Below are 12,932 nucleotides of genomic sequence, written 5' to 3' on the forward strand. Positions count from 1 at the left end.
ATATTCCTTTTTTTAAAAACAGCTCAAACGACTTTTGCAATACTTTTGTTATTTTGTAAAGGCTAAGAAAGGAATTTATCGTCTTTGTATTACATTTCAAATAAAAGTTTTAGTATTTTGAATCAATTAATTCATTTAAAATACTAAAGCAAAAAAAAAAACAAAAAATAAACAAAAAAGTTAAACAAAAAATACATTTATTATTTTGTAACGTTACAGATGAAGTAACATTTAAAACTATTGTTTGAAAATAAAATTATGATAACTATACGGTTAATAAACGTGAATATAAGTTATCTTTTAGTAGCATTTTATTCCATTTAATAAGCGCACATATATTTTTTTATATTATATATTAATAACACTATAAAAACGATGTTGGGGGTCTTAAGAAAATAATTTTCCATATGAACAACTACCGGAGAAAACTTCTTTAAAAGTGTGAAGAACGAACCATATTTAGTAATTATTTTCTTTCTGATTATATTTTGCAATGTATCACAGAAAAATTTAATACGATTTATAATTTAATTTCAACTAAATGTTCATTTATAATTTCATTTAAATGAACTGATTCAATTATATTAATAATAAATAAAAGTTTCATCTAGAGAGCCCGAGCAAAATGTAGCTAATGGAATAAAAAAATATTTCTCACTCATATTTAAAAAAAAAACATTGTAACATCGCAACAACGTTGGGCACAAGCATGGGAATATTGTTACTGATCCCAGAGAGGCATTTCTTCCCTTTGATATCGCCTGAAACCTGGGGACTTTCCCCAAGGATTGCGTCACAAAAATTATTCGCTCAAGGCGTGTATATTGTTGATAAGCACTAAATATTTGTAAGGCAAAAGAAATGTTAACTGCTAAATGGCCTCATAAGCAGAATCAATCGTGGGACTGGCGGTACCATTAAGGAATTCCTCCAGTTCGTCCCTTTGACAGGACGTCTCCTCACGAGAACGCCTTTTGTGCTTTTTGTCCCCCTTACTAGACGACTCTTTACCGCTTTTGTCTTTATCTTTCGACTTCTTGTGCTTATGTTTCTTTTCAGACTGTTGAAACGAAATTAAATCTTTTTAAAATTGGTCAAGATTAAACCATCTAACGCAGAAAAGCTTTTAACAGCATGCAAGTACAAGGGTTTAACTTTAAATAAGGAAAATGTCCTACGAAATCTACCAAAAGGAGCTAACGACCAAACAAGAACCGTAAATTATTTAAGGCCCCAAACATAAACCTTAACAGGCAGACAACTGCATGCAGATTATAGGATTCAACCTTAAGGAACAAAACAGGGTCTCAGGAATTCTTTAAGGGAAGAAATAAAGTACCAACGCTGTTAAGAATGAGAAAAATACAATACTCAAGCGCAAAATATAGGCCCAACAAATTCCTAAGTAACTTCAGCCTCTAAAATCAGTTCAGCAGCCTCTAAGACTTAATTTAATTCGATTGCATCAAATCTTTATCACTTACCTTGTCTTTGTCCTTCTTCTTCTTCTCCTTCTTCGCGTTATTAAGATGGCCACCACCATTTGCGTCATCGTTTTCGCTGCAAAGGCTGTCGTTGACTGATCTTTGGCTGTTTCTGGAGGATAATAGCTCCATCCGGATGTTAGAAGAAGTTAGACTTGAGTTGTCATCGTAAGCCACGCTTCCACCGCTAAAATCCAACGTTTGGTATACCACAGAATCATCTTCACCTCCTGTAACAAAGCAGAAATCACAATTAAAAAAATGTATTTTAAAGAAAAAAAAATTAATTACCCTCTGGAGATCGTCTCCATCTAGTATCGGCGGCCATCCAGGAGTCGAAAGCTTCTGAATTGATTTCAGAAATTTCTGAATTTATTGTAGAATCCATTTCGTCGTTACTCTGCTTCATCGTCTCAAACTCTTGCTGTTGTTGTTGTTGTTGTTGGGGTTTTGGGGCATTTTTTTGGTTCGAATCTGGGGCATGTTTTGCCTGATTATTAGGTTTAGAACTGGGCTTGGAAACCTCAGCTTCGTCATCCAAATCATCCTGAAATTCAGATACAAGGGGATTTCCAGTATCTTCGTCACTGAAACGAAAATAAAGTAAAAACTAATATAATTTATATGTACTGCAGCATACCTATCAGACTCTATGTAGTTATTGGCTTGTGAACTCAGTTGAACATCTTCCAAGAAACTTCTGTCTAATTGACCCCCTTCAGGGCAAAACTCGTCTACTGACGTTACTGGACTGACTAGATTAGATTCCCCACCCTTTTTGCCACTACTGTCGCTCTTATTATTGGCCCCAATATAAGTCTTTTTCTCGTTTGAAAATATTTCGACGTTTTTGCCGAATGGAATGGGTTTTCCAGCGCCTATAATGATAGGGCCACTCTGTGACCTCTTCATGTCGCCCTGCCCAGAGCCAGACGATTGATGAGGAGCCCCAATTTGACTGGAGGATGCTGAAGGATGCATAGTATTGGTGATGTTTTGTTGTTGAGGAATGTTGGCGTTCAAGTCTGCAATTTCACGTCTTTTTTTGACTAGATTATCTAGGAATTTGTTGTAGTTTGCTTCATCAGAACTAAAGTATGTGTCCAGTTCTAGGACTGTGGCTTGGATTTCTTCTTCGTTTCGTTCTAGTTGTCGTAATAACGTTTCTTTTTGAAGTTGTAAGAATGGTAAGTTGAAGAATTTGTGAAGAAGTTTGAGACCAAAGCCATTTCGCATGGAAGACTCTGCATAACGAACTTGAGCTGAACGAGACCTGGGAACAAAAGATAGTTAAAAACAAAACCTATATATATATTGCTGAAACAGTTAGAACATTACAAACAGCAAATAATAATTAAAAACATTAACTACACTTACTCTACTATGGACTCTATGTAGTATAAAACATGATCAGGGGTAATGGTGCGGTGATGAGACATATCACAGTGGTTTGCCAAAATAATCACTGGAATATGGCCCGGTATCTTTGGAAGCTCTCTTTGAATGTAATCAAAAGTCCTGCAAAAAATTGTCTACAATATTAATCATCAGTCAACTAGTATGTAATTATTTACCAAGCTTTGGTGAGATCCATCATCATGATAACACCGTTAGTTCCTTTATAAACATCTAGAAACTCAGCATCTAATGCTGGCTCGTCAGGTATTTCTAATTGTGCATTTTCTAACTTCAAGCCATCAAATCTTTTCTTCTTTTTTCCTTTGTCTACTACATCCCAAACTTCTACTTTAACAATATCATCTGTAGCTTTGTAGTTCCAATGAATCGAAGTAACTTGAATCTCTTCGGTAGGTGCATACTCTTCTATAAACTTTTTGCCTTGAAGGCGGTGAAACAAGCAAGTTTTTCCTACATTTCTATCACCCTTGATTACAATTTTCACTAAAACATAGGCATTACAGTTACTATTTCACTAAATAACCTTAAACTTACTGTTATATTGAACTCCCCTTGCAAATTTTCTCTGAAGAGAAGTGGACATTGTTCGATGTCCAGGTGGTCTAGAGGCATCACCACCTGCTGAATTATTCTCATTTTTACCAGTAAGTCTTCTAAATGCAGAAAACATCTTAATTGTTCAGTAACCTACTTCCATATGTTTTGTGGTATTATTAAGCATATCCTTTAACGTACATACACTCTAAACACTTGTAAATAGGTGATAAACGCTTAACATATTTAAATATTTATCTAACAAACATTTAAGTAACTATTTTATCGATAAAAACTCGTAAAACTTCAAAAACAACAAAAAACATGACAGGACACAACAGCTTCCATCTTGGTATTGGTAGTGGCTGAATATATTACAAGTTCAAAATATGGCTAATGTACCAAGTGAATTTACTTGAATTCAAACATAAACTTAATTTCTAAAAACAATTTGTCACAGTAATAATTAATAAAGAAATGTAGCATATTCACTTTTGTAAACAAAACTATGACGTAGTGTCGGCCATCATTCTTTTCTAATTGTTGCAGTTGTCGGCCATCATTCTTTTCTAATTGTTGCTGTTGTCGGCCATCATTCTTTCTAATTGTTGTTGTTGTCGGCCATCATTCTTTTTCAATTGTTGTCGCATTGTCACTGATGTCGGCCATCATGGTTTTTTAATAGATGTATAGTAATCAATAGATAGTACAGATAATGAAAAACGCGGGATTTAAAAAAGTTTAAAACACTTTATTAGAACTTGTTGAAAAATAAGTTCTGATTTTACTAATACGAATACCTAAAACACCAAATGGATAATTTATTTATATTTTTGCTTTACTTTACCCTTCTTATGTGCTATTTATTTTAATGTACAAATGAATTATATTCAAACAAAATACATTTTGGATTTTTAAGAACTTTCTTTACACGAACTATATTTCAAAGGGCTAATGATCTCTTAAACTTTAAAAGATGTTACTAAAGAATACGGTGATTACATACTTTTCACAGAATACAGCTAATGATACTCTTTTTTAACATTACGAACGAAATCTTTTGTAAAGTGTTCTGCAGGATGGCAGTAGTTGTCCAATTTTCTTCGTCATTAAAATACTTTTAAACTGTTTCTTAAACTACAAAAGTTTCTCTGTCGGTTTTTAAAAATATCTCTTTCTCTCGCGTGAAAAATGGCCCCAGTACATACCGTACACTTAAAAATGGTAGATTTTCAGACACCTCGTATATGTTCAGACATCGTACAAAAAAAGGAACTAAGATATATGTGAAATGTCCAGTTCGACCTCAGCGTATTCACTTACGAAAAAGGTGCGCTTTGGTACGCAGTCGCGATGACTCTTTGCCACCGCCCCATGATGCTACAACAGCGTCGCGACGCGTCGCTGCGTTTCGACGTTCATGCTACTATCTTCATTGGCAACGTTGCCCCCGTTGTCGAGTCGCCTGTTCTGACGGCGACGCTCGCGACGCCAACTAAATCGACGGCAGAGAAAAAACAACAAAATAAGGGCGCAAAACGATGGTATCAGAACAAGTGAACGCGTATCATCATAACAATGTAATCGGGTGATTGTTTTTTGATAAGAGAACATAGAGGGTTTGGTAGATAGGTAAAGTGAATGATATGGGGTTACGTCGGGCGCCACTGCTGATAATAACAATTGGTGGAGACTTCTGGGCGGGGCACCCTCCAGTGACGGCTTTTGATTTTCGCGACCGATGATATTGTTTCCACTGGTTCCCGTCCTCCTGACGACGCCAAGAGCGTCGGGACGTCGTCGGTGACGAAGACGGTGACGAAACGTTATCTTCGAAATCTTTCGTCCGTACCCCTTTTGACATTGTTATTATTGTTGCACTGGTTATAAAACCCGGTCCATGTAAGTATACTTTACAATATTCCCCAGTATCAAGCATTTTTCATTTAATTATTCATCATACTTTTTCAAACATTAAAATTATGTCTATGTACATATCTACACTAATCCATACTCTAAGCATGGATTAAACCAAATGGGGCAAAAGCTTGTAGTGAAGCTGAAATCAATTTAGTTATTTACCTACCAAAATCGTTCCATATCTTTTTGATAACATTCCTTTAGATGCGAATCTTTGTTAAACCAAAAAGGGCTTTAATATTAACTACAATTAAAATAATTGCCAAACATCTTGAATACTCCGCAATTCTTTGATTTACGTAGATTACCGCCAATTATTTATACTTAATTATTTAGGAATCCCATTCAATCAATCCTAATCCCTTTAATGCGTTTACCTGATTTTTGAACTTCAGTAAAGGTACTTAATCTGGCTTGAATAGGGCGTGGAGTGTATACGAACAAGATCTGATTTTCTAGTACGAAATACTCAAACGAATTGAAAAATCGACTCTATTCTACTCTAAGAAAATGTTATAAAATCTATAGTATATCTGAAGATTATTTCGTTAAAAACAATTGTTAAGAAAAATAGGTGACCCGTTCCTAATATACACTAGCGGCGAGTTAATAACCGAACACAGGGATATTCTGTTACATGAAATTAGCAAAGGGCATCATTCTGTTGGAAAACAAGACATGGGATAAGGAAATTCATACAAATATTTCCAACCATCTTTTCATATAAATAATAAAGTAATTATGAGTGTAATGAACGCAATTTAAAGCTTGTGATAGTTGTTAGGTGTTGTTCAAAAGATTTTGAAAGTTCGGTTAGTTTAGGACAATTTTCAGTCAAGGGGGTGATATTTTCAGATAATAAGAAAAAATGCCAACAAAGAAATGAGCGTTTTGCTTCACCGGTATATGGATTGTTATTTTAGACGTACTTGTATTTATAAAGGTCCAACTACCTACTAACCCCTAATAGACACCCTAAATGTTAACATTCCCTTTTGTTTGTACACGAGCGAACAACGAAAAAGGCTGATTGTAGTATTTTCGTAAAAATTGTGGACATTGTAGGAACTGAATAAAGATAAGAAGCAGGTGAAGTGTAATAATGCTGTTATTGTTTGTTTATTGTTAGTTAATTAACTTGTATGATGCGAAAAAGGTCAGAAAAGTCAGTAACTACCTAAAAAGGGCCATCAAAATCCCCATAAACTACTGATACGTTTCCAAAGGGACTTTGAAAGTTGTTAAAAACGTAGACAAAGCAAAAGGGATTCTCATGTAACTTTTTTTCATTTTTTAATGGCTTCTTCAAACGAAAAAAAAAAACTAAACTTACGTTTAGTCTAATGATACATCCACTAAGATATACTAAATTAAGATTAATTATTTATTTCAAGATATTCTAACAGATTTAATTTGGTGTCTTTCGTTTCTAAATCTTCTAAGATTTTAAAGTCGTCATTGAAACAATTTGATTGTTATAATAAATATTCGGCACAACCTGACTAGAATTTATAGGGGGCATGCCCCATGTAGTGTGCGGGTCTCATGTGGCTAATGAGGGGCATGCCGATATAGGGATTTCCCCGTGGACTCCTCATGAAAATCCCACCAGAAAAAGTGGTGATACCTAAATTGAGGATTGCCTTATAGGGTATTCAAATGCGACAAGGCGTTATATGCCCCGTCCTTGTCTTAAGGGACAACCTGATGGGGCTCACAAGAACTAGTGTGACTACCCACTTTACCTGCACTCCCCTCAAAATTCTAGTCGGGAAATAGATCAGATCCACTATTTATGTTCTTGTTTGTGTCATCTTTATTGCGTATTAGTCTTAAAAGAAATCAAAGAATTTTTACTAAAAAAATAGTTCATTTTTTACCGTTTATTTGATATGATTCTATCGTGGGGTTCGTTCTTCATTCAAAACACGTAAATTTAAGGAAAACGTTTTAGGGGGTGGAATTCCACGGCTGTAATGTGTAATTCGTGACCGTCCTAGGCCTCGATCTTCGTAAAGTAAAACGTTTGCGCCAATATCCCCTGTTACGGGAAGGACTCATCAAGTAAACATGTTTATCATTTGATGTCCCTCTATGCTTTAAAGACCGGATCCGCGTGATGAATATTAATTAAAGTGATTATTCAAAACCTTTTTTTTATTATAAATTTAAATAGAAAAACGATCAGCAGTTTTCTAATTCCTTGTTTGTCTTCCAAATCCCTAACTTTTGTTCCTGGTTGCGTTGTATATTAAAAATAATGAGTCAATGTCACACTCGTCAAGTTTTTACAGCGATGAGCAAAGGAAGATAAAGACCAAGACTGGAACAGTCTCGGTATTGATCTTGGTCTTTGTCTTACTCAAATAGTTCTAGTCTTGATCTTGCTGATATATAATCTCAATCTTGATCTTGGTCTACACGTCTTAGGTTTTGTTTGGAAGCAATTATTTTTTCGTTTAGTTTTGACAATCTTGCTGATTTTGCTCATCATTAAGTTTTTACTTTGTACAAGATGATTTTTATTACAGATAAGGTTGGAGGAACCAGGTTCAGGTCTTTTTCCAAATAACCACGTCTCTGACACTGGCGATATGGTAAGTAACGATGATGTGCCACAATTTTACAACATTTTAAACTTGATTTTCTTAGCTACTTCAACGAATAAATTATAAGGTCGATCCTTCTGTCTTTTGGACTGAATTTTCCTGACTTATTAGTCTTGCATTTCAAACCTAATTTTTCCGTTGTATTAGTAGATACATTGCTACGGTATTATATAAGAAACTTTGATTAGATTCACGTCATTGGAATTGGAACAAACAAATTAGTACTTGCTAGCAACAAATTATCCAATTGTAAGCATCTTTAAACAAAGTCAAATCAAATTTAGATTATCATTATTATACATTTCAAAAAAAAAGAAATAAACACCTTCAAACTATTTTGTGTGGACAATTGGAGAAAAAACTTGGAGACACTAAAAACCTTAATCTTCCTCTAATGCATTATATTATTATTTCTTTTTTAATCATATTTCTTCGTCATCATGTTATCAATGCAGTATGTAGTTATTATATACCAGTATTCATCCAAAATCAATGGTTTGGGCTTCTATATATTTGTATTAAAAAACCATGTACAGAAGTAATAAGTCGTCAGCAAAATGAATTACATTTACTGGAAGATACTATATCCTTGACAACTTCGTAATAAAATTTCTCGTCCCTAAATCAATTCTCTGGCCAAATATATAGCTTGGAGAGGCTTTGAAATTCAATAAACTTTGATTACGACTGGACACTGGAGTTTTCTTTTCCAAAATAAAACATCATACCAAACTCTTCGTGATAATGTTCAGTTTATTCAATTTAAAGTTTAAAAGGTTTTTCCTTTTCAATTCATTTTAAAGATAGAGCAGATATCAGGTAAATATAAACATGTCTACACAAATAGTGCAATGAAATAATAAAAAATTAACAAACGTATTTGCTGGTTTAGACAAAGTATTTAAATTGACGTAGAACAGGATAATGTCACAACGGGATGTTATTCTAGATCCTAACCTTTGTAATGCGTTGAACACAAAAGACGTACGATTATTGTCTAACAAAAAAATTGTTTTGGGGATGCTGGAATAACGAAGGAAATGATTTTTTGTCTCCTTTTTTTCCCCAGGACACAATATGGCCTCATCATACTGGCACGCCTCAGGGAGACATCTTATTCTGTCGATCCTTTGGTTTCAAACGTTCTACTATCAAATTCGAATCACAAATGGTAAGTAGAATATAAAAATTTTCGTTTTTATCCGAATTCTATTATCGTTACTTTTAACATTTGCCTCGTAAAAAGTCTCAGAATTCCAAGCGGGTTTTAATAGAACTATGAGATCGAAAGATAAAGATTTAGGTTCTACACAAAAAGTTATTGATTACTAATTTACAACCATTTTACCTTACATGAAAACGTTTTAATGAAATATATGCGCCATTTCACACTTCGCAAATTTTAAAACACTTTTACTTTGGACAGGGTATAGTAGGGTAATATAGTGTGGCGCAAGGGGTAATTGTGGGGGGATACATTATATTTTCCTTACAATAAGAAGTAGATATAATAAACAAACTGAATTGATCGTAATGCCAAAACTATTACCAATAACGATTAGTTACTTTTACACAAATTGTAAAACATTTTTACTTTGGACAGGGTATAGTAGGGTAATATAGTGTGGCGTAGCGGGTAATTGAGGGAGAATACACTATATTTCCCTTACAATAAGAAGTAGATAAAATAAACAAACTGAATTGATGGTAATGCCAAAACTATTGCCAATAATGATTAGTTACTTTTACAGAAATTGTAAAGCACTTTTACTTTGGACAGGATGTAGTAGGGTAATGTAGTGTGGCGCAACGGGTAATTGAAAGAGGATCGACCTGACTACACTGAAACCTGAACAATATTAGCAGTAATACAATGATAGTATTAAAAAATTAGTAAAAAGCGAAATGTCGGCGTTGGTTTGCCAAATAAATTCTCTGTGTCGCCTCCAGCCTGACCTTGAGTCTGTTATTATCTCTTATAATGAATTTAAGGACTGATTACTAACTGAAGCCTTTGTCTGTATCTTGTTCTTCTTCTTTTTCTTGTTATTTTTATTAATGGTGGAAAATGTGGCATAGTGTGCATTCGACACGTATACCTACCCTCTAATAACTTCATATCAGACATCTTATCCCTAACGGTACATGTCATTATTATCATATTTACACACTGTTATCAAAAGTTTAACGTTCTCGCCAACGAAAATTTGCATTATTAAGATAAACGTTAGATTGGCCCGCTCATATGATCCTCTTGACTGCGTCCCACCCATTTCCAGGTCGATTTCGATGTGACCTGGTTTAAGTTCGAATCAGGTCGGGAAGGATCACGCTGACCAAAAGTTGACTCTCGACGACGAATTCAGAATTTCAAAACACAAGTGGCCAAATGAGCTCCGACGAAATGCGAAAGAGTGCAATTAAAAAAACCTTTTGCCTATTCAACGTTTTGTGTGTCGAAAACGTTTTCTTTCAATAACTAAAAAACAGAAATAACGAAACAGCTTACGCCTTTGCACTTTTAATTTCACTTTATCGTTTTGCAAGGTGTTTAATGTCTTTTAAATTGAATGTTTCGCTTCGTTAGTAAGCAGCTGAGATACTACGGAGTTTCTTTTTCTTTGGTGTAATTAACCATCGCCTCTGTCTTAGAAGTCCTTCCAGTAATTCTTCCAATAATTGAGACTTGAATGCATTCGGAGAAGTAAAATCGATCGAGTGCATTTAAATTTCATTTAGATGCAGGTAACACTGATCATGAGAGAATAATAAGAGGTGGCTCAATGAATTGGTTTCTAAGTAGAATATAAGCCAGCAGAAGAAAGCTTTTTACTAGACACGAAAAGTTTGCTGTGGTAAAAGCACCTATTATTTATTAGATCGTCCTTCTTTTGCCTTATTACTTCCTATATCAAAACTACAGTGTAAGTCCTTCCATTGTAAAGACACGTCTTTTTTACCATGATAAGTATAAAAATTATGGTTTCATATTTCCCTTCTAATTTAAAATTAAAAACCACAAGGAATTTTCTGTCACGTATTTTATATTTGTTTATTAGAAGAAACAGTAACAGTTGAATTAATTATTAACGCTTGTTAACGGCTTCATTGTTGGACAGATATTTTAGCATATGTGGTAAGCAAAAATTACAATTTTGATTGATGTTGATGAATCGTTTTCTTCAACAAGTATGACTCAATGAAAAAGCAGGGATGAGCCTGCTGCTGCTGATTGAGTTGACGAGTGGAGTTTGTTTTTTTTTGTTTTGTATGAAATAAAAACTTTCGAATTTGATATATAAATCGATCGTAGGTCGTTTCGGAACAATTGTTTCAACTTTCGCGTTTTAAAAAGCGATTCGGCGCCAACGTTTCTCTCGATTTTAACGCAGCCGCGCTTGGGAAATTTTCATCGCGCTTTCTAGATCAATATTTGATTCCTAGAAGATTCGCGTTCATTGGAGGGGGATGACGGTGGTGGTGTGGAAGCTGACAGACTTCGTCATCGCCTCCAACAATATCCCGGTGCGCGGAAATCGCACACCATGGTGGCCGTAGCGATCTGCTGTATCCTCGTTCTTTTGGCAGTTTTTATCGTCATCATTATTGTTGTCGGTCAAACGATAGGTGAACATCCCCATTAATTGTGCACGGAATACAGTGAAAGTGGCTTAAGGACGCTGGTAACGCACTCCTTTTGGGCAATTATCGACGAAGGATGAACCGACGACGCCCCCAATGTAACTTGCTGGTCGAAACACGAAAATGGACAAGTAAGTATTCAATTACTACCTTATTCATATGAATTTGTACCATGGAAACAGTTTTGGACATGTCTTGTTACATCAGACTGAATCCATGATGCATATTACATATTTATACCAAAAAAACTGCTGCTGCTTCAAAATAATTCAAATTTAACGCCAGATAATCGAACATTTGTTCTTTTTGTAGGAACTAGAAGTTCTTTAGTACAGTCTAATAAACATGCGAAAAGAACTAGATCGTGCACCCCTTCGCTTGGTACGTATTATTCAACCCTCCTTACATTTTCACTTTTTAATTCTTTTAAACAGCTCACCCCTTGAGTCAACACCCTCAATTACCGTCTTCACTTTCGGAGTCTTCCTTGGCAAGAAGAACTCAATGACTAAATAGTAGTAACAAATCAAATCAGTCATCGCATCGTTCAGACATTCGCTCCCATTTAAAAAAAAATTATTACTTTTAATCAATCGAGTACTTATCATTTTATCATCAACAGGAATACAATTAACAATAATAATAATAATATAGCGTACACATATCACACGACTCAGAAGACAATTACTGAATTAAATCCACAAAACAAAAGCGCACCCACAATTAATTTTATAACAATATGCAGAACAATATATAATTAACAGGTCTGCATGTCTGCTACTTATCGCGATTATCTTCAACATCACATTAGTTCCTGACTCAAATTGCTTTTATCGATTACAGACAGCAAATTAACATGTCGAAATTGATTTGCCCTTAATCTAATTATCGGCAAAATCCATTCTGTCCATTTAGTATTATAATCCACGATGACGAAGAAGATTATTACAAAATTAACGGAAAAACATTACATAAACTCCTATTAACAAAAAAGGAAGACTTAATAAAAAATGCAGGGTACATTATGCGATATATAATGTACTTAACTAATTTTTACAACCCCTTTACAGCAACGGAATTGAAATTCAACTACTTAAGAACCTGAATCTTTACGACAACTTATTGTTACATTAATTTTCTACAACCATAGGAACATAATGTTCCTCTATTTAACTTCTCAGTGTGTTGAATATTCAAAATTGTTCCATAAAAAATAGTCCAACTTGAAATGATACCAATTTAGTATGTGTGTTATATGTATCTATACGATTTTGATTGGCACAAAGTATTATTTAATATATAGAAAAAAGGAACTAAGATATAT

General features: G+C 34.4%; 2 protein-coding genes across 5 annotated transcripts in view; one reads left to right on the plus strand and one right to left on the minus strand.

Annotated features, from left to right (window-relative positions):
* Nucleotides 1–180: 180 nt before the first annotated feature.
* Nucleotides 181–3,806, minus strand: LOC108741811 (rab-like protein 6). Its single transcript, XM_018476746.2, has 7 exons — nt 3,438–3,806; nt 3,059–3,386; nt 2,862–3,002; nt 2,125–2,757; nt 1,776–2,071; nt 1,485–1,714; nt 181–1,060 (listed from the first exon to the last, which is right to left on the minus strand). Exons 1-7 carry the CDS (start codon nt 3,571–3,573, stop codon nt 872–874), a joined length of 1,953 nt encoding a protein of 650 aa, XP_018332248.1. The 5' UTR covers nt 3,574–3,806; the 3' UTR covers nt 181–871.
* Nucleotides 3,807–4,873: 1,067 nt separating this feature from the next.
* LOC108741807 (tolloid-like protein 2) overlaps nt 4,874–12,932 on the plus strand; it is a 19,541-nt gene continuing 11,482 nt past the window's right edge. For all 4 annotated transcript variants that reach the window (XM_025975620.1, XM_025975621.1, XM_025975622.1 and 1 more), the window contains exons 1-3: nt 4,874–5,339; nt 7,889–7,954; nt 9,036–9,137. In XM_025975620.1, coding sequence (XP_025831405.1) covers nt 9,044–9,137 — 94 coding nt within the window. In that variant the 5' untranslated portion in view covers nt 4,874–5,339; nt 7,889–7,954; nt 9,036–9,043. The remainder of the gene's footprint in view (nt 5,340–7,888; nt 7,955–9,035; nt 9,138–12,932) is intronic.

Source organism: Agrilus planipennis, unplaced genomic scaffold (assembly GCF_000699045.2).
Source record: "Agrilus planipennis isolate EAB-ADULT unplaced genomic scaffold, Apla_2.0 scaffold216, whole genome shotgun sequence".
In the NCBI taxonomy this organism is placed as follows: domain Eukaryota; kingdom Metazoa; phylum Arthropoda; class Insecta; order Coleoptera; family Buprestidae; genus Agrilus; species Agrilus planipennis.

What these genes read in the sequence shown, in the direction of transcription:
- LOC108741811 (XM_018476746.2), bottom strand. Translation starts at nt 3,573, where the DNA reads ATGTTTTCTGCATTTAGAAGACTTACTGGTAAAAATGAGAATAATTCA. An exon ending in TACATAGAGTCCATAGTAGA is followed by an intron (nt 2,758 to 2,861) that starts GTAAGTGTAGTT and finishes TTTTGTTCCCAG; the next exon opens with GTCTCGTTCAGCTCAAGTTC. An exon ending in AGAAGAAGGACAAAGACAAG is followed by an intron (nt 1,061 to 1,484) that starts GTAAGTGATAAA and finishes TCGTTTCAACAG; the next exon opens with TCTGAAAAGAAACATAAGCA.